Source organism: Gavia stellata, chromosome 32 (assembly GCF_030936135.1).
Source record: "Gavia stellata isolate bGavSte3 chromosome 32, bGavSte3.hap2, whole genome shotgun sequence".
NCBI lineage: Eukaryota > Metazoa > Chordata > Aves > Gaviiformes > Gaviidae > Gavia > Gavia stellata.
The window spans coordinates 6,277,280-6,298,120 of NC_082625.1; the positions used below are offsets into that span (position 1 = coordinate 6,277,280).

Sequence of the window (20,841 nt, forward strand, 5' to 3'; positions counted from 1 at the left end):
GAAAAAAAGGTTATTTTGCTATGAAACTGAGCTGTGTTTCATTTCTTTACTCTGTCATAACAAGTAAATAACTCTATAAGGATACTCCCTTATGAATGTAAAAGTTTACTGAGCATTTTGCATTTTATTACCATTTTTTCAGAGAGTCTGTACTTCAGATGATGCAGGCTGGACAACGTGTGGTAGATAACCCTATCTATCTGAGTGACATGGGTGCAGCACTGACAGGGGCAGAGTCGCAAGAACTTCAAGACATCTTGGAAGAAACCAGTGTAAGATGAAGCTTTTAACTAAAGCTGTGCTAACTGAATCAAAAGTATGTCTGTCATATGTCATGGTTTCTTTACCAGCCTCAGTACTTCAGGACTATGTTTGATGATAGGTTAATATCAGTGACTAGGTTCCTGTTGAAGGATATAGTAAGTCGTTAATAACTTACCTTAAGGGAAAGGCTGTATCTTTGGTGGCAAATAGTCTTTCACACATTGGTTGCATGCTGTGGAATTGCTACCCCATTTGTCTTTTTACATCTGCAGGTGCTGGAGAGTTCTCCCAGACAACCTGTTGGAGCTTCTTATTCTCCCTTTCTCACGGGGAGTTGCCAAAAGTACAGTGTCTGAAACCTCATTTTGTGTCTATCTTTTCCAGATTCCCAAACGGCTTTACAAAGCCCTTTCCCTTCTAAAGAAGGAATATGAGCTGAGCAAACTTCAGCAGCGTCTTGGAAGGGAGGTGAGTTTTTCAAGTAACGCATACCTTGTATGTATTTATTTCATGTCCACCACTGTGATGCTTAGCATGGCCGGTGAAGAATTTTAAAGCAAGACAATGGTACACACTCTAAAGGGAGGTTATTTTAGAGTTAAGATTTTATATTCTTCCATTAGAAATTTGATTTTTCATTGACATTGTAAAAATAACAAGACTTGAGGCTACGGCACCTGCTGTTAAAATGTGTCCAAGTTGTAATTTTGTGCAAGCAGGTAAATCATAGAGGACTGCGGTTTACAAAGCATCTGTGTAAAAATATCCAGCTTAATTCTGTATATAGCACATAACAGTGTAAATAGCACAATGTTATTTTAAAAGACTTTCTGCTAACCACTGTGAACTGCAGTAGTTCCTGACTTGTAGGTTTTAATCAGAATACAATAACTGCATCAAAATGGTAACTAAGTATATGAAGTACAAAGATTTGTGTATACTGAGCCAAAAGTCCCTGGGTTTATTAACTCCCAACAGTTGAGGCTTTTAAAATTCATGTTAAGTGCAAAATGCTTTTGGACCATGTAGGAATTGTTGGAGACTTCTTAAGCAAATTGCACACATGCGTCCCATCTGGTCCCACAGACTGCATCCGAGGATGCTGACAGGGCTTATCAGTGTCATTATTTTGTTGTCTCAGTCATCCTTAAAACACTGTGGTGATGGGGAGGTTCCTGGTAAGTGGAAAAAGGTAAATGCCATGCCCATCTTCAAGAAGGAGAATCAGGGAGACTACAGACATGTCAGCCTGCCCTCAATCCGTGGGAAGATTATGGGGAAAATCATCTTGGAAGCCCTGTAGAGGCAAATGAAGGAGGACATGATTTGAAAGAGCCAGAAGGGATTTTCCAAGAGTAAACTGTGCCTCATCAACCTGATCGCCTTCTCTGATAAGAAGGCCTAGAGCACAAAGGGAGAACAATGTTGCATACTTTGACATTGGCTGACCACAACGGCAGCCCTGCTATAGTAGTCTTAACGATCAAATTGGGATGTTACAGACTGGAAGGATGTAGTGCAAGGTGGGTGAAAAAATTGGCTAGACTACTGGGTTGTGATCAGCACTATAAAGTCTAACTGCAGCTAGCTAATAGTGGTGTTCCTCAGGGAGTCAGTAAGAACCTCCTCAAGTTCAGCAAAGAGAAATTCATAGTCCCACACCTGGGTTGGAATAACCCCATGCAACAGGACAGGCTGGGTGCCAACTGGTTAGAAAATAGCTTTGTAGAAAAGGACTTTGAGGCCCTGATGTACAGGAAGCTGACCATGAATTAGCAGTCTGTCCTTGTGGCAAGCAAGGCCAACTGCATACTGGGCTCTGTTTGCAGTTGTGTAGACATCAGGTCAAGAGAAGCTGTTATTCCCCTCTATTTGGCACTAGGGAGATCACATCTGACTTACTCTGTGCAACTTTTGGTCTCCCCAGCATAAACAAAACATTGAAGTATTGAATCATGGTCAGTGGAGACCACCGAGATGTGGAGGGAGCTAGGAGTATGTCATAGAGTCACTTTTTATATTAGAACATGCTGCAAATGATTTCTGAGTAGTATTTTCAGTTGCTGAGAAGGTCATAACTGAGAAATACTAGGAAGCATTTGATGTTTGATGGGTTGTACCATGAACAGAATCGTTACTGTATTTGTTGCTGTGTCTAGGTTGAGGAGAAGATCAAGCAAACGCATCGCAAATACCTTCTCCAAGAGCAATTGAAAATCATTAAGAAAGAGCTAGGTCTGGAAAAAGAGGACAAGGATGCTATAGAAGAGAAATTTCGGGAGCGACTAAAGGAGCTGGTAGTGCCAAAACATGTCATGGATGTGATTGATGAAGAGTTGAGCAAGTTGGGCTTGCTGGATAATCACTCATCAGAATTCAAGTGAGTGCATGGCTGTGTCTTCTGCTATCAGGGTTAGTTGGGAGAATGAGAGAAATCAATACAATTTTGTGAAGCTCTTACCTTAAGAGTTTCTTTTCTTTTTTTGTCATAGTTGTTTTCCCTGAATGTAGCATATGATCACATCCTAGCTATAGGATTGTTCTCCAAATCTCCTACATTTTACTATAGTTTATCTCTTTTGATAATTTTAGGTCTTCTTTTGCAGCCTAATGCTGTGGATAAGAACTGTGCAGTTTGTTCCTCCTTGTGAAATGTGCAGTGATCACTTCAGCCCTTAATTTTGGCTCTTCTCTCTTGTACTTAAGTATTTTCATTAGATGTGAGAGAAGAGAAGCTAGTTGCTAATGCGTTGCTAAGCTACCTGAGGTGGTCCCTGAAGTGTTGGGGCAGGGTTGGAATTGCAAAGGAGTGAATAGCTTTTACCGCATAATGCGTGACATGGATTGTCAGAAACTGAGATTGCTTTGAACATTCCTTTTCTGTTGAGGCGGTGTGTGCTATACAGTACAGTAATCAGCGTACTCAACAGCGCTTTAATGTCCTGGATCTTTGCTTCTAAAACAAAGTATGTTTTATGGAGTAAAAGACTGTGTTTGAGGGCAGACATGTCATTTGGATGAGAAACATCTTGATAATCATATACTGGGAGGAGGAGGGAGGAAGCTAGGAAAGACACACTGGGCTTCACAGCCAGCATAGTACCTTCCCTTTCCCTTAGAGTAGTAACAGTGGTAGCAAGTTTGCAAAGGAAGTACTGGAGAGAAAAAAGCCAAAGCTGTGTTGGTGTGGCGATTGCTATAGAGTGAATCCTGGGGCCAGCCAGATGAGCATGGCAAGGCTGTGCTTCTCTGTGCTCATGGCTGCTCACAATTTACTGTTTACTGCATCTTGCAGACCTCACTGTACGTTTGAATCCCTGATCTGAGTGTCCAAAGTTTTAGAACAGACGAGTGCTGCTTTTACGCACTTGTGTTCTCCTCAGTAGCAGTCTGTTTAAACTGATTATCTCTACTGTTCCACACTAACATCCTTATCTCCCAGTCTTAAATCTTTCTCTATCGTGTTGTACATCCAGCTGATTTTCCTTGCTTCTGAGCCAGGAATCTTTCTTCTTTACATTGTCTTGGTCCACTGGAGAAACAGAGAAAACTGGTTTTCTACCTTTAAGTTTCGTGACCTGATCCAAACAGTTGACAGTAGTGCAGAGCTTACAAACAATCCTGCTAGTCTTCAGACAGGAACCAGCCCCACACCAAAAAGTCATACAGGGAATTTGTGTGCAGAAATCTAGGCCTTTGCATGGTATGTTGAAGGTTCTTTGTCTCAGGAAAGCAAAAGCTGTGAAAAAAAGCTTTGATTTTTTGGGGGGGGAAGGGACAAGGGAATGAAGACCATAACGAAAGGTTGGCAATGACTGCCTGGATAATGGTGTTCTTTTCATAATCTCCCTTCCGTGAGTAGTTTATATCCCACTTGTTCTGGATGAGGTTATTTTGGAAGTCAGTGGAGGAAGGCATGAGCTGGTTGTTGTCAAATCACTGTTATTTGTGTGTTTCTGTCAGTGTTACACGGAACTACTTGGACTGGCTGACATCCATCCCGTGGGGTAAGTGTAGCGAGGAGAACCTGGAGCTGACCAGAGCCCGAGCAGTTCTGGAGGAGGATCATTATGGAATGGATGATGTCAAGAAGCGAATTCTGGTAAGGCAGGAATAGGCAGTGTGTCCCATTTCACACTCTGCTTAGCATCAGGTGTTTTGGTTGTATTTCAGATTGCAGCTCTCCATTGAATTTGTGTTAATTCATGGATCAAACAGAAAGCTGAATGAAAGAACAGAATGTTCTGGTGATCAGTTAATGTGTTTAATTATTCGGGGCAATGAAGGTCATATTCTGATTTCAAACAGCAATATGCTGTTTTACTGCTTAATGCTGAGCAAGTGAATAAGTGTCCAAGGGAAGCAGTCTCTGGATTTTAATCAATTCATTTATTAAAATGGTTCCACTTGACTGGCAAAGCTACTGCCTTTCCAAAACACTGAACCTCTACTCATACCTCTAAAACTAAGAGGGCAGAAGTTAGCGAAGATGCATGTTTGCCTCACAACCTTTACCTATCCACAGAGTTGTGTTGGGGGTTTATAGCTGAAGGGTTTATAGTTTGTGCAATACAGCTCTCATATAAGCAGACAGGGTAGTTTCCAGTGTTGCCTTATTCCACAGCTTCTGTCACTTTTGCCTGAGGATGTTCCATCTGTGCTTGCTGTTGTTAGGGAAGCTGTTTTAGATAAGAGTAGATAACTGCAACAGGTTGTAACAGCTTGCTGTGGGAGCTGCCTTCCTTTCCAGGGGACAGGAATAGGCTCCTCCTTGTAGCCAGCCAGTGCGTTCAAGCAGTGAAAGGCAATCCCAGTGCTGGCAGGATTTGTATCATGCTGGGCAAGTGCATCAAAGTGCCTGGTGGAGGGGAGACAGGTGCAGATACTGACTGTGCATTAACAAATCACGGGGAGGTGAGAGCTTAGCAGATTTGGTGAAGCTGTTGAGTGTAGCTAGCCTTCAACTTGGCCTTTTCTTTCCAAAGAGTGTAGTAAAGCAGTTTTTCATACTGTTCCCACATGCTGTATATAGCAGAGCTTTGCCTTACTTCGGGGACAGCACTGATGGTACGTAGGCCACCTCCGTCATTGTTGTGCACAGAAGCCATATAGGCATCTCCTAAACTAACAGTACGATGTTATATATAATGAATAGTAAATTCTTAGACATCCTGGGATTTTGCTTTTATTAAATTGCTTTGTTCCAGTCTCTTCTAGAAAAAGACAAAGGTTGTGAAGTATCTCTGAGAACCAAAGGGCGCCTCTTTCCCTAGTAGTGCCCAAGACTTGTGACTAAATCCCGCTGTCTGATGTATTGTTTCGAGTGATTTATATTAAGCCTGTTGTTGCACACTTGCAAGCAGGTAACCCCTTTTGAGTATCAGTCTCTTATCACAGAATCACAAAGGTTGGAAAAGACCTGTAAGATCATCAAGTCCAACCATTACCAAAAAAAAAAAAAACCCCAAAACCACCAAAACACACCACCACACAACCCACCCACACCACACAGCACCATGCCCATCAAGCCACGTCCCACAATGCCACATCCACACACTCCTTGAATACCTCCAGGGAGGGTGACTCCACCACCTCCCTGGGCAGTCTGTTCCAGCACTATTCATGCTGACTGGGCCCAGCCTTTATACAGAAATAGATTGAGTTGCATCATACAGGCCTGTGGCTTTGATTATTGATGTGATTAATTCCACATGGAGGAGATTCCCCAGTTGTGGCAATGCAAGCAAGGTTGATGATTTTAAGGTACTGAGAAATACCTACACAGGTTTGAGCCTTAATTAGATTGGTGCTATTGTCCTTGTGTAGTATTGCTGTGAAGTTCAGTGCTGTAGGTGGAAGAGATCAAGGCTCCTCTTTGCTAAATAACTGGCTTGTTACAGGAGAAACACATCTCTCTACCCACTTGCACAGTGATTTCTCCACTGTAAGCGTATGAGCAGTTGAGACTTCAGTTCTTAACCGCGATCTTTTGATTTCTCAACTGCTGAGTGTTATTTGAGGGTTGCCTAGCATAGGGGTGTGAAAAGGTGCAAGTTTAAGTTAGCAAAGAAGTGGTACAGTAGGAGATGCTCACATGTAGCTTGAGAGACTCAGGTGAGAACTAGGGAAACTGGGAAAACTAGAAGTCTGTCTTCCCACTCCAAGACAGTGAAGAGAGAGACTGCTTCTCCCAGTGAGATGAGTGCAGAGCACAAAACCCAGGGACAAACAAGTGCGTAAATAACCAGAGGGAAAAGAGGTGCACAACTATCCTTACTTAGCTTCTCCTCTTGCCCTTCCCAACTCCTTTGAGGACCAGTTTTGTGTATGATGCTTGTTTTGTAATTGTTGCTTGACCTGACAACAAATATGTTTTGGTGTTGCTGCAGTTGCCCTCTGTTCACTATTGATGCTTCATCTGTTCTGCAGGAATTTATAGCAGTCAGCCAGCTGCGAGGATCAACCCAGGGGAAGATCCTATGTTTTTATGGCCCCCCTGGGGTTGGCAAAACCAGCATTGCCCGCTCCATTGCCAGAGCCCTAAACAGAGAGTACTTCCGCTTCAGTGTTGGAGGGATGACTGATGTAGCAGAAATAAAAGGACACAGGTCAGAGTAACTTAAGCAGTTTCTCTATCCAGCAATTTTTACTAATGTTGTCAAAATAGGAACCTAATTGAAGTTGGACAGTGTGTGTAATTTTCATCTCTGTTCTGCTAACCCTTGCTGACAGGAGTTGGGATATAGGAAGAGGTGAAAAGGATAGCAAAGGGCAGAGTTTGGAACATAATCATATTCATGTCTTTAAGTGCAGTTGCTCCCTGCTTCTTGTGTATGCTTATGGGAGATCTTTGAAAAGCTGTGTGAGCTACCCAAAAGCATTGGACTGATGCCAAATGCTAATTCATGTCTGTCTATCAATGCCAGCACTAGAGAATGGTGACAGTTTGAACAGGGTCATTCAGGTGTTCAGGTGAGATTGAGACTTGGTTTCTGAATAATCAGGAGGGAGGTGCTGCATGAGGAAAACTTGGGAACCAGAATATTCATGGGGAGAACAAGATGACGTTAATACAAAAATCAGTAAATCCAACCGTGCCATGGGTTTATTTTCCTTCCACATACACCTGAAAACAAAACTAGCAGTGTGAATTGAACCTGTGAGATTCTGCCCTATATGACACAGAAGCAGAGAGAAATATTTTATATGCTTTTCAGGATGTTCTCTGCTCTGTGCCTCTTGGCATTCACTCTGTTGTGACCCTGTTACTCTGCTTCTGCATGTTCCTGGATGCCAGTTCCCTCTGGCAGAAAGATTGTGGTTTGTTGTTAGCAGTTTGTTCCTTCAGTGTATCTTTTGATTTACACTGATCTTCCTTTTTTGTCCCTACCAAGTGAGGGAATGAAACATTCAATTTTCTAACATTTCTTTACTCAAAAAACAGGAAGTCACTATTCGAACATCTCTGTTCTCAGCCTTACCTCTTTGCTTCCCTCTAATTTAAAAGCGGTTAAAACTAAAGATAAAAACTGCAGTCCAGGAGTATTCTGCTAAAATTCACATCTGATCTCTACTAGACAGACTAGATGGGTCTTGGTGCTTAGTATGGTGATGGAGAATGCTTTTGATAGATGTAGAAGAAATACAGACTTGTTTCCCAGCAAGATATACCTGTTCTGTCAGCTGCATGCTATGTTGTGTGATGTGCGCTGTACTTTACAGTGGTTCTCTAAATACAGTCTCTGGTAAAACAGGAGGACATATGTTGGAGCAATGCCAGGAAAAATCATCCAGTGTCTGAAGAAGACCAAGACAGAGAATCCACTTATACTGATCGATGAGGTGATGTATCTGGTCTTTCTAGTTTTTGCTCTTAAAAACATGTATCAATTCTTGACCCCAATAGGAAAGGTGAAGCAGTAACTCTCCTAAAAATCCCAAAGTTTTTTTTATTTAAATGAGGCTGGGCTCTCAAGTTCTTCAGATGACAGTGATACCTTAGACCCTTTGTTTTCTCTTCCTGTAACAGACTTCAACGTTAATATTTCAGTTGTGCCCTTCTCATTAAATTGCAGCTGTTTGGATTGTGAGAATCCTAATGAAGCTGGCTGGATATTCAGAGGCTTCAGCTCTCGTGTTCCCTGCCTAGGCGTGGGTACATTGTTGTGCACAAAAACACTATTGCCCATGTGATTATTAGAGAGAGTCACTCTCTAAGCAGGTCTAAAGCAAGACTATGAGGAATAAGATGCTTACAGTCAATTTGTGGTCTGATTTGAGAATAATAAATGAGACAGGGCTACCAGCCTACTGCTTTGTGGAAAGGCAAATAAGGACAGGATATAATAGCAGGTGTTCACAGAATTACGGAATCATTAAGGTTGGAAAAGACCTGTAAGATCATCAAGTCCAACCATCAGCCCAACCCCACCGTGCGCACTAAACCATGTCCCACAGTGCCACATCCACACGTTCCTTGAACACTTCCAGCGATGGTGACTCCACCACCTCCCTGGGCAGCCTGTTCCAGTGCTTCACCACTCTCTCAGTAAAGAGATTTTTCCCAATATCCAGCCTAAACCTCCCCTGGTGCAACTTGAGCCATTTCCTCTTGTCCTGTCACTACTCACTTGGGAGAAGAGACCAACACCCACCCCTCTGCAACCTCCTTTCAGGTAGTTGTAGAGAGCAATGAGGTCTCCCCTCAGCCTCCTCTTCTCCAGACTAAACAACCCCAGCTCCCTCAGCTGCTCCTCATCAGACTTGTGCTCCAGACCCCTCACCAGCTTCGTCGCCTTTCTCTGGACACGCTCCAGCACCTCAATGTCCTTCTTGTAGTGAGGGACCCAAAACTGAACACAGTATTCGAGGTGCGGCCTCACCAGTGCCGAGTACAGGGGCATGATCACCTCCCTACTCCTGCTGGCCACACTATTTGTGATACAGGCCAGGATGCTGTTGGCCTTCTTGGCCACCTGGGCACACTGTTGGCTCATCTTCAGCCGGCTGTCAATCAACACCCCCAGGTCCTTTTCTGCAGGGGAGCTTTCCAGCCACTCGTCCCCAAGCCTGTAGCGTTGCACGAGGTTGTGGTCAAAGTGCAGGACCTGGCACTCGGCCTTGTTGAACCTCATACAATTGGCCTCGGCCCATCGATCCAGCCTGTCCAGATCCCTCTGCAGAGCCTTCCCACCCTCGAGCAGATCAACACTCCTGCCCAACTTGGAGTTGTCTGCAAACTGACTGAGGGAGCACTCAATCAGTATAAAGGTCTCTCTAGCCTCCTTGTGTGCCATGCCTGGGAAAGACCAGCAGCAGATGTCTTGGGAATGGGATGAGGGACCAAGAAACTGGGTAATGAGTTGCAGTGTAATGTAACCAATGAGTATCTTGATTTGAAAGGTAATGAAACCTGTAGGTCATGGCACTTTTACTTAAGTGGTGTGTTGGTGAGGAGCCTTGTGTTGGCCGTAGTAACAAATTGCATTATGTCCCAATAGTTAACGCTACTTTTTAGGGAGAAAAAGCAGTGGAGAGCCCTGTCATGACCTCTCTTTCTGAGGACATGAACAATTATGGACGAGACAACAGCCTTGGACATGGTCCTGGGCAGCCGGCTTGAGGTGGTCGTGCTAGAGCAGTGGGGTTGGACAAGATGACCTCAAAGTCCCTACCAGCCTCAATCATCATTTCTGTGAAAGCAGCAAAGGTCACTAGCTGAGCTGTGACGAGCGGCTGTGTATAGGCACTTTGCACCTTGGGCAGAGTAGGGAGCGTGTCTTAGCTTACATATTAGGGAAGCGGCATAAGCTAGGACCCTGTCTGTAGTCCTCCCACGGGGGAGTAAGTATTCTGATCTGTGACTATAGCTTAGCTTATCTTAACGAGTAGTGGCCCACTAATCCACAATAACTCACTTGCTTTTGATTGTATGCACACTCCCTGAGACTTCATAGTGCTTCTCTACAACACTGTTAAAGTCCTGTGTCTTGTCCGGTGTGTCATGTGGTCATGCGTTAGGATAGTGGGGACTTGGGTGAATGCACAGAAAACTTACAGACTGGTAGTGGCTGTTTATGAACAAACACATGAAGATTTTCAGATGGAGCTTTTAAAGAATCTTTGCATGAGAATTTATTGTGGTGAGAAACTTTTTTTCCCATAGGTGGATAAAATAGGAAGAGGATATCAAGGGGATCCATCCTCAGCCCTTCTAGAGCTGTTGGACCCAGAACAGAACTCTAACTTCTTGGATCATTACCTTGATGTTCCTGTGGATTTATCAAAGGTATTTCTCTCTTCTGCAGAGGTTGTAGAGCTGGAATGTATGAATGTGTATCAATGCAGAGATTTCCTGTCCGTGAAAAGACGCTGACGTTTTAGTCAGTTGGAAAGTCAGACAGATGTGATTGAGACACGAGTAGTATAGGGCGGTCTCCGCAGGAGTTGGCTTTAACCAAAGTGTCTGTATATACTTAAGAGAACACAATCACCAGCATACATTCTATAGGCTGTATGCTTTACGGTGTCCCTGTAGAGCTAGGGACACAAAGATGCGTGGTCTTAGCTAGAAAAGGCAGGCATTTTTCCACTGTGTAATGATTGGCAGAGTTGCTATCAAGTGAGGTGGCCTCATGCTGCTGTCAAGCTTTTCAAAATCATTGTCTTTGCACACTGTTGCACTTTTTGTGCAGCTTACATTAATTGCAGAATTGATGGATTAGAAATATATAGCTATAATTTGGTCACTTCTGTGCTAACTTCATAGAAGGTAGAAATAACTTTGAAGTGAGATCTAGATCTCCGCAGGCAAATAGTTTCCTGGTCCATATCGGACCATTCCAATTTCCCAATTTGTGCTGTGTGTATTTTTAAACATTTATTTTGGGGGTAGGGAACATCCTACTACATATTTCTAAAATCCAAAACTTTTCCTGTAATAAAAACTAGATTTCACAGAGCAGATGATCTTGCTCCAGCCCTTCAGACAGACAAACACAGAACTGAGGAACTATTGCTTGGAGTAAAGCAGCAGGTTAATGAAAATGATTAATAGGATCTTGTAATACTTCCAGGTACTTTTTATTTGTACTGCCAATGTAACGGAAACCATTCCAGAGCCACTGCGGGATAGAATGGAAGTGATCAATGTATCAGGATATGTAGCAGAAGAGAAACTTGCAATTGCAGAGGTAAGAGAAACCACTGATGTGCTGTGAATTACATCTGATAAAATGTTTTTGGCAGATTCAGGCTTACATATTTACATCCAACCGTGTCCAAAAAAGTTAGGCACGTGGCATTTTGGACAGAGTTCCTCTGATTTGAACACCCAATTAAAGTAACTCCAGTGTTCCATAGGCTGTGGACTCCAGAAAATGGCATTGAGCTAACAGCAGAATGAAGTTGAGTGAATTGGAACCACCGGGCTTTTGTCACAAATACTAACAGAAGGATGTGGGGGATGATTTCTTTCAGAGGTACTTGGTCCCTCAAGCACGAATTCTGTGTGGCTTGGATGAAAACAAAGCCAAAATCACATCGGATGTCCTGACTGTTCTCATCAAGCAGTACTGCAGAGAGAGTGGGGTGAGGAATCTGCAGAAACAAGTAGAAAAGGTGAGGGAAAGTTGTGTGTAACCGTGACCACTGTGCTTCAGCCTTCTCAGCTTTTTCTACAGAAATGAATTACTGTCTCACTCAGGTATTGAGGAAATCTGCCTATAAAATTGTGAGTGGAGAAGCAGAGACTGTCCAAGTAACACCTGAAAACCTGCAGGACTTTGTAGGAAAGCCCATCTTCACTGTGGATCGCATGTATGAAACCACTCCTCCAGGAGTGGTGATGGGTCTGGCCTGGACAGCTATGGGTGAGACAAAATGACTTTGGGGTTAATTAATGTCTACACTTCCATATAATTTTCAAAACTTGAATGTGATAGTCAAACTGCATTTTCCCTGCTGAGTCCAGTGAAGTTCTACTGGCACCAGTAAAACTAACTTCTGTGGCCTTTTAGATCCTGACGACTTCTTCCCTGAAGAAGGGACCCTTTCTTAATTCCCTTACCCAGGCTCATTTTAGCGTCAGGCCAGCATGTTTTCTCTTTATCCTCCATATCCCATGTGAACCACACACATTAGGAACAGCAATGACTAAAAGCATAAACCTTTTCAGAGAGGACAAGACCTTGTCTGCTTCCTTAAAAGCAGGAGGTGCCGTTCTGACTTAGGGCACAGCTGAGGCATGCTGTATCTCTCCAGTGATGTCACACCACTGACTTGGCTTTCGATATGTTCTGGCATTCAGTTGGGGTGGGTGCAGTTGCCTAGTTACCGTTCATTGGATTACTAGTCTAGTAACTCGGGCTTATGTGCACCACAGTATGGAAATCCAGCACACAGCAAAGGATATGACCCCTGCATACTCTAACTGACCTTGGGCAGAATTGAAGTAGTTAAGAGGGAAATTATCAGTATGGTGGAAAAGGTAAATAGATGTCTGATGCTGGGAAGCTGAACTGGCTGTAAGTGTGTCGTGGTATGAACTCATCTTAATTTTTGGCTAGGAAGAGCCTGAAACCATTATAAGAACTGATCATTTCCCCTAAACAGGGGTTGCATCTATATTGGTGGAGTGTGAAGTCCAAAGAAGTGATGAATGGAGACTGTCAGCACAGTGCTGTTGAGATTTCTAGCTAGCCTTCCCGAAGGGATTCAGAGAGCAGGTTTCAACTGCTCTTTACCCAAGAGTTAGCATCTCATCAGAGAGCCCCAGTTCCAAATTCCTGACATTGCTTCTACATCACCAAAACCTTCTGGTTTGATTTTCCTTTAACTTTTCTCAGGATGTTGTTTTTTTCTTTCTTAGGAGGTTCCACTCTGTTTGTTGAAACATCCCTGAGGCGACCCAAAGACAAGGAGAACAAAGATGGGTCCCTTGAAGTAACAGGGCAACTGGGAGACGTAATGAAAGAGAGTGCCAAAATAGCTTACACATTTGCAAGAGCCTTTCTGATGCAGAAGGACCCCAACAATGACTTTCTCATGTCTTCCCATATACACTTGCATGTGCCAGAGGTAAACTGCTGCCGAATTTGCAGAGCATGCACAGGGCTCCCCTAGAGCTGCTCCCCTAGACATGAAGCTGGAAAGCACTTCATGTTGTGCAGAATGCCCTCTTTTAGCAGTATAACCTAGAAAAGAAGACATTTTCCTCACGATCCTGTGGCAGCATTCTTCTGAGCTATTTTTCAGTTCCTTTCTGCGGCAAGCATGTGGCAAGAATACAGGGGCTTGGATAATGCTGTACGGACTCCTAGACTTTTGTTGTAGCTCTTGGCCCTGTTGTGCAGATGAGGAAACCATGGCATAGAGATAAGTCATTTGGATAAAAACTTCCATGCGGCTACAAGGAAACCAAAGTTTAGGTCTCTGTGTTACCAGGCCTTCATAAAGGCTTCAGGTTACTTACACATAATTGAAAATACTAGTCTTGGTCTCTGTGCCATGGTTTCTACTCCATCTAATGGCAATGATTGCATTTTCCCAGTGTTTGGGACTGAAAATAAATGCACACAGTGCTCTGAGGGGCTCATACACTGTGTAACAGGCTTTGGGCACGTGCTTTACTGAAGGCAAAATTTGTGCTATCACTGTGCCCAAGCTTTGCTTCTGAACTATTGCATGCTTTAACTTAGTCCACAGTCTCCTTGTTGCAGCTTGCTTTGTGTCTGTCCAGGTACTGGTTGTTATCTGTGTGTTCGTTTCCTGGAGGATCAGAAAACAGCAGACATTATCTCTGCCTCTACCCCCTCTCAAACATTAATTTCTTCTGCTCTTACCTCAAAGATCTGTTTGATCTTGCATAAATCCAGACTGTCACTAGTTTAGGCATGGATTTTGTTGGGCTTTCTAAACTGTATGATCTTTTCCACCTTGAATGATTTTCCATGTTGTCCTCCACTATTTTGTGACTCTTGATGCTCTCTTCCCTTGTGATGCTGACCTCTGTTACTTGTTTCCATGGTTGGCTTAGGGCAACAAAAAGCTTAAAAGGATTCATGCTCTGTTTTTTTGCTCACGTTGCTTATTCAGAGTCCTGAGCCTGATGAGTATTATGGTGGCATCAGGCCAGAAACCAAATTGTAGACTCATGGATTGTTCCTCCTGAATAAGGTGAGGACTGACATAGTTGTTAATAGATCAGCCAATTCAAATAGCAGGATTCCATCAGTGACGCTTTCGCAGAAACCTTTGTGAGACCCCCCGAAATTGGGGCCATGTTAAAACGGCAATGACAAAGGCATTGTCTGGCTTTGCTACTCATTGAATGAGCTAAAGGCAGGGTGTTTGTGCTTTTTTTTTTTTTTTAAAACAGGGAGCAACACCAAAGGATGGACCAAGTGCAGGGTGTACCATAGTAACCGCTCTGCTATCGCTGGCCATGAATTGCCCAGTGAGGCAGAATGTGGCCATGACTGGAGAGGTGTCATTAACTGGAAAAATTCTTCCTGTTGGTGGAATCAAGGAGAAGACTATTGCGGTAAGAGCTCTTATCTTGTCTCCATGCATCATCTGTTGAGAATGAGGCCTGGATTGGGCTCAGCAGTGACTGGGACAAGCAGAGTGATTGCTCCTGTAGTGGGAAAGGCGGTGATTCAATATGCGCTGTGGAGAAGCCTGCTGGGGAACCTGGGAATCTTGCCTGTGTCTCTGCTGTGAGGAAGGAGATGAGACCCCAGGCTTTGTGCCAGGGTGTCTGTGGTGATCTAGTTACTGGACAGTGTAATTAAGGGTGGAAGGTATCACCTGGCTGGTAAAGCTGTCTTCTCTGTCACAGGCTGGTGTGGTCCAATAATCTGTGCTGGCTTGAAGTGCCTGTTTAAGGAGGGCATCCAGTATAGATTTGATGGTGTCTATAAGGGATCATCCTTAACATTAAGGCTCTATTCCCTAGTTCCAGCTTGAATTGTCTGACTTAAAATTTTGTAGAGATATCCCTATGTTTTTCTGTTTTAGATGGAAGGAACTTACTTTTAGTGTCTTGCACTTTTCCCTGTGAAGTTTCTTTGTACATCATAATCAAGTTAACTTAATCCTCTTTTTTTTTTTTTACTAAGCTATATAGACTGAGTTCTCTGAAGCACTCTTGCAAGCACTGGATTTATAGTGGTGCTTGCTTTTTTGGTTTCAACCCTTTGCAGTTTTCAGAATTCTTTTCCAAGCATCGAATCTCTCTCTGTATTTCATCTGCACAGCTGCTGCCTACATCAACCTTGCACCACACACATTTTTCTGTCTTCAAGAATGGTATTAGTGCTTTCGGTAGCTTGTTGAGCTGGGGCTTCACATCAGTGTTCTGTCCTCAAATCCGTTTAGGCTACAGCCTTGTGCAATGATTCCTTTTCCTCGTGTGGCTTTAAAATGGCTAATTTTGCATTCTGCTTTGTGGTAGTCATTACAGAAGGACTAGCATATGATAGGGATGTCTGTGGCATTGATGAATGGCTGCACTTGCAGGAGTGTGAGTGGCCACACAGGGGTAAGTGCAGTATCACCCATAAAGTGAGTGGGTACAGACCTGCCACTTGATGAGTGCGCTCCACTCACTGCACTCCTTCCAGAGCAGATGTCTGTATCAAAAGGTTCTGTAGAATGGTGCTATGGGTCATGCACATTGATGTGGTGGGTTGGTCTGATAAGCTGTTTCTAATTCTTCCTTTGATTCTAGGGTTTATCCTCACCCAAGTTAGAACAGACTTTTAAGTCTGTAAAATAGTATGAGTTGTTCTAAACAATCCCCTGATGTGCTGACATAGTCCTACTAAAATACCTCCCACTTCAGCTCTCCCTGCAGCTGAGAAGGTGGGACTGGAGAGTGTGTCTTCTGGGGGCTTGGGCAGACCTAGAACATGATCCATCCATAGTAACATCTCCTATAAGTAATGCCCTTGCTGCTCTCCAAACAGAGTAAAGCCAGGTCATGCTCCTAAATAACTGTTCTTGTTCTTGCTTCTAAAATGGGAGAATGTGTTTCTAGTAGACTGATGGATTTCTAGGACTCAGCAGACTGCTTACCTTTCTTTTCCCCATAGGCGAAGAGGGCAGGTGTTACCTGTATCATTCTGCCATCAGAGAATAAAAAGGATTATTACGACCTTGCTGGATTCATTACAGAAGGACTAGAAGTGCATTTTGTTGAGCACTACAAAGAGGTATTTGATATAGCATTTTCAAAGCTGGATTCTGCTGGAGGATGATGTTCAACAACCTGATGGCTGGAAGGTGTCTGTCCCTTAATGCTCAGCTCCCACCCAGAAATGGGGTGACCTGGGGGCAATCCTGAAGTGGGACATGGAGGTATTGCTGCTGCGCAGCTGCTGAAATGAATTATGGCTTTGGTAGAATAAAGTATTTCTCACTGTTGAATTATGATCCGTGTTAAGTATTTCCAATAAAAATGTGAAATTTTACCTAAGGAACGTGCATGCCATCGGCCACCAGCAGCAGAGCTAGTCTAGTCTCTTCCAATTAAAGCTTTCTCAGTTATTTCACTTAATTCTGAATAATGCTTATGGAAACCAAACAGAGCTGGGGCTACCTTTTACATATATAGTGTTCCTGATGTACTACTGGTAGTTAAAGTAGCTCTGAGAAACCTCTCGCTGTCTTGGCTTATAAGCCTGTCCTAAGCTGAAGGGGAAACTGAAATTCTAGGACAGTTCAGCAGAGCTAGCACATTCAGCTGCAGGGGGACATGGTTCTCCAGATTAATCACAGGTCAATACCATCTGAAACTCCAGGCTTAGAGAGCAAGCAGACCTGGACAAAAGAGCAATGTGCTCAGTATCAGCAGTTAGCACTGCACTCTCCACCGTAGACTGTCTGCCACTGCAGCAGCTGTATGATGTTTGCTGAGTGAAAAAAAGGAATTAAATGTCTTTAGCATAACTGTTGTACATCAATAAACACAGGCTTGGGCCAGAGAACTTGAGTACTTTGTCTTATGGCACATGCTAGAAAAAATTAATTTAAATAGGGAAAGAGTAGTTACCTGACGTCTTGTTGAAATGCATTTCCTTGTGCAGGAAGAACAGCACTTGTCCTGCCTCGCAGCAAGGTAGCCCTTAGTGGAGAATAATCATTCTGCTGAAATTCAGGGAGCTCTTACTGACTGCAGTTCTCTCATGATTTGGGAACGCTACAGAAAGTAGGGCACGAATGGAGGGTACAAGGGGAAATGCATGCGCCAGAAAGCTGCACAAAGCTGAAGTGCCATGGAGAAGGAATCCAAAGTTGTTACTATTTTTAAGAGCAATTTTTGTCTACCAACTCTCTAGGTTTGGAGACAGACTGGGAGGTGGAAGGTATCACAGCCTTCACAGGCTTAGCTATTGCTCCCACAGCCCGAGAAAGGCTAGCTCTGCAAGGTCTGGAGGAGGAAGATTTCCCCTCTAGACTGTATCACAGGCCAGTACCAGGAACTCCAGTATCGGCACCTCCAGCTGCAGGTAAAATAAAATAGCAATGCAAATTCTGGATTACTGCAGTGGAGGGCCTTGCCAGCAGTCCCTCAGCATCCCCAGGAGCACCCCATTCCTACAGGCTGAAGCAGATGTACCATCACCAGTCACTACGCTGTTTTTGTGAGAAAGGACTTTATTGAGTTACAGGCTGTACAACTCAATCCTTCTTTGCAGCAGCTTTCCTCATGGCTGCCAGGACGTTACTGAGTTCTTCCCGCTTTCGCTTGGCCCGAATGTGAGTGCCAACCTGCAGGGGAGAGAGGCGTGCAGTCAGCATTCATCCCAGCAGAGAACAGGTAAAACCTCTTGGCTGCTTCAGGCATTCACTGAAGACGCTTTACTCAAAACACACGCAGGATGGTAAGGTCCTGGTAGACATGGACTCAAACCCCATGCACCCCAGCTGGCCAGCTAGGAACTACTTGCCATCACATCTCAGGAGTACTTCTACTCAAGAATTATTTGGGGCAAGGGAGAAGCTGCTTTCAGCTCTCACAGATGCCCTCAGTGAACCCCATTTCAAGTCACCTGGTTAATGGTACCCAACCTCCATCAGTATTGCTCTCTTCTTCCCCCCACCAGATTTGCAAATAAAGCAAAAATAGCAAGGCAAACCTGGGTTACCATAGCTCAGGGCCTTTTTGGCAAAGTACCTTTACGTCCATCTCCCCCTCTCCCACCCACCCCAAGGAGCATTCCCTCCACTCCCTCAGTAAGTCTCTAGACCAGTAACTCCCCAAACAACTGAAAAAATAACAGCATTAATTAAAAAGCAAAGTATCCCTAGTTAAATATAGTAGAGTTTTTGCCATCCTCATGAAGATGTCGGAGTGACCTACCCGTTTCTTTATGAACTTCAGAGCACGTTTATCTTTGGAAACTTTCAGCAATTCCATAGCACGTCTCTCATAGGGTGCAAAGCCACAGACTTCCCTGATCATGTCTCGCACGAACTTGGTGTGTTTGGTCAGGCGCTATAGCAAGGGGGGGAAATATACGGATCACAATGAATGTCGGTGCTAATTTACCCAAACTAGACCGCAAAGGGTTGTGGCGAGCTCTGGGCTAAGGCCCCAAAACCAGCTTACGCTATTAGCATGTCCCAAGGAAGTATGATCCCCCAGTAGGCACTACGCAGCACGGCGGTCTCGACAAGACGTGCTCGTCTGTTTTAGCCACAGTGTGGGGTATTTTACACATTTGCATGCACCAGCGTTTTTAGAAAAAGCAGGACCATTAGATATCCAGGGTGTGCATTGCTACGCATCTCAAACACATCGAAGCACAGCTTTTATTCAAAGTGGGCTGAAAGATGCAAACTGAATTAATCTCCCATGTTTAACTCACACATTCATTTAACCTGGATAACTCCCAGTATTTATCATTATTGGGCAGTTTTGTGGGGGACACCTGTTGTTGCTACCAAGAAGCAGACTAGGAGGGACTTCAGAAGTCACCCAGCCTATTTTCTATTTCACTGCTAATTCGATTTAAGTGGTGGTTGAAACACATCTATCTTAATTCTTCCACTACAGACTGCTCCACTGCCAATTCCCCTCTAACCAGCTATTTCACTCCACGCCCACCTTTGCAAATTTTATGTTTTGCATGATTTAAGCCCCTGCTCCATGTGTAACATCACCAGCTTTCTCAATCCTTAAAGCCCTGTGCTTTCCTGCAGGTTTTCCGGTGGTCCCAGTCGCTGCAGTTCAGGGCCAGAGAGCGCTCTGCCGCCCCGAGCCCCCAGACGGAGAAGACCCACCAAGCACGCGTTTTCACAACCCACCAGAAAGAGCCATTCACTGCCCAGACCCGCTGCTGCTACAGAGTCACCCACCTTGCATCCAGCCAGTCTGCGCCTCCGGGTAAGCCTTAGGGTGAGACGGTAAAGCAGCAGCCGGCAAGCGCCCACCCCGCTTCCCCGCTGTCACGCTTACCACAGCCACGCCATCACGGGGCGGCGCGTGGGCTCAAGCCCACGTCCCCGTCTCCCCTCGGCACCCAGAGAAAGAACCGAGCTGCAGCACTGCCCCTCTCCCCGACCACGGCCCTAAGCTGCTGCGAACCGCAGCTCACCCCTTTCACCCGCCCCCGGGGCACGGGGACGGAGGCGGATCGGCGGGCCTCCTCCGGCGGCGCCGCCGTGCCCCGTTCCACGCCGGACACGCGACCGCGCGAGGAAAAGACAAGGCGCGCAGCCCAGGAGCAACAGGCCCCTGTCCGGAGCTTCCGCCGGCCGCAGGCTCCGGAAGGGCAGCAGGCCTGCGCCAGCACCGGCCCAGCCCCGTGGCTGCCGGCAGACCCTCTCCCGGGGCCCGGCCCCCATTTGCCTCATACTCACCCCGCGGCGGCGGCACTGCCTGGGCTTGGTCACGTTCTTCGTCACCTTGTAGCCCTTGTTGAGGCCAACGGCCATAGGGTAGCGGATGGCCATGTCTGCGGTGAGAGAGCGCTCAGCCCCGCCGCGGATGGACGCGGATCCTCGGCCCCGGCCCTTGCCCTCACCTGCCGCTCTGCTGATGGCGCCGCACCGGAAGGCGAGAGCGCGCGCGGAACGCTGGGACGGCGCCTCTTCCGGCCCGCCCACGCGAGGCCGAGGGCGCTCTATCTCGCGCCGTGTCCATAGAGGCGGGAGGGGAGGGCGTCCCCTGGGGGCGGGCTCTGCCCTCGCCGCCGGCGGAGGTACCGAAGGCCGCGACCCCGCGGGGGGGCCTTGTGCGGCGTCCCCGGCCCGTGGGGATCCCAGCGACACGGCGGGTCACCCAGCACCCGCGGGGAGGGCCCGGCGGAGCCGCTGGTTTAGTATCAGACGGGGCGGATCAGGCCGAAGCCAGGATTGCCGTGGGCAGGGGGCCTGGACGCGCCCGCCCCCAGCAGCCGCCCAGCCAGGGCCCTCTGAGCGGCCTGTCCTCGGAGAGGGCCGCTGTTGTTTACCGGCGGTGGTTTGTGAAGACACGAAGAGAAAACAAGTGCAGGAGGAATTCGATTTTTGCATGAAGCCCCCGGGAATACAGGCGTCAGACCCACCCCGTGGCTGGCCTCGGCGCCTGGA

General features: G+C 45.7%; 2 protein-coding genes across 2 annotated transcripts in view; one reads left to right on the forward strand and one right to left on the reverse strand.

The window, feature by feature from the left end:
- The window catches only part of LONP1 (lon peptidase 1, mitochondrial), a 28,114-nt gene extending 11,378 nt beyond the window's left edge, over positions 1 to 16,736 (forward strand). Inside the window, exons 6-18 of the mRNA XM_059831701.1 lie at positions 143 to 272; positions 649 to 732; positions 2,424 to 2,644; positions 4,228 to 4,366; positions 6,694 to 6,872; positions 8,019 to 8,106; positions 10,430 to 10,552; positions 11,340 to 11,456; positions 11,743 to 11,883; positions 11,969 to 12,134; positions 13,133 to 13,341; positions 14,642 to 14,806; positions 16,359 to 16,736. Of these exons, the coding sequence (XP_059687684.1) occupies positions 143 to 272; positions 649 to 732; positions 2,424 to 2,644; positions 4,228 to 4,366; positions 6,694 to 6,872; positions 8,019 to 8,106; positions 10,430 to 10,552; positions 11,340 to 11,456; positions 11,743 to 11,883; positions 11,969 to 12,134; positions 13,133 to 13,341; positions 14,642 to 14,806; positions 16,359 to 16,523 (1,927 nt within the window). The 3' untranslated portion in view covers positions 16,524 to 16,736. The remainder of the gene's footprint in view (positions 1 to 142; positions 273 to 648; positions 733 to 2,423; positions 2,645 to 4,227; positions 4,367 to 6,693; positions 6,873 to 8,018; positions 8,107 to 10,429; positions 10,553 to 11,339; positions 11,457 to 11,742; positions 11,884 to 11,968; positions 12,135 to 13,132; positions 13,342 to 14,641; positions 14,807 to 16,358) is intronic.
- Positions 16,737 to 17,909: 1,173 nt separating this feature from the next.
- RPL36 (ribosomal protein L36) lies at positions 17,910 to 20,311 on the reverse strand. Its single transcript, XM_059831897.1, has 3 exons — positions 20,131 to 20,311; positions 18,629 to 18,763; positions 17,910 to 18,036 (listed from the first exon to the last, which is right to left on the reverse strand). The coding sequence occupies exons 1-3, from the start codon at positions 20,221 to 20,223 to the stop codon at positions 17,947 to 17,949; spliced, it is 318 nt and encodes a 105-aa protein (XP_059687880.1). The 5' UTR covers positions 20,224 to 20,311; the 3' UTR covers positions 17,910 to 17,946.
- Positions 20,312 to 20,841: the final 530 nt, after the last annotated feature.

What these genes read in the sequence shown, in the direction of transcription:
- RPL36 (XM_059831897.1), bottom strand. Translation starts at nt 20,223, where the DNA reads ATGGCCATCCGCTACCCTATGGCCGTTGGCCTCAACAAGGGCTACAAG. An exon ending in GGCAGTGCCGCCGCCGCGGG is followed by an intron (nt 18,764 to 20,130) that starts GTGAGTATGAGG and finishes CCCTTGCTATAG; the next exon opens with CGCCTGACCAAACACACCAA. An exon ending in TGAAGTTCATAAAGAAACGG is followed by an intron (nt 18,037 to 18,628) that starts GTAGGTCACTCC and finishes TCTCCCCTGCAG; the next exon opens with GTTGGCACTCACATTCGGGC.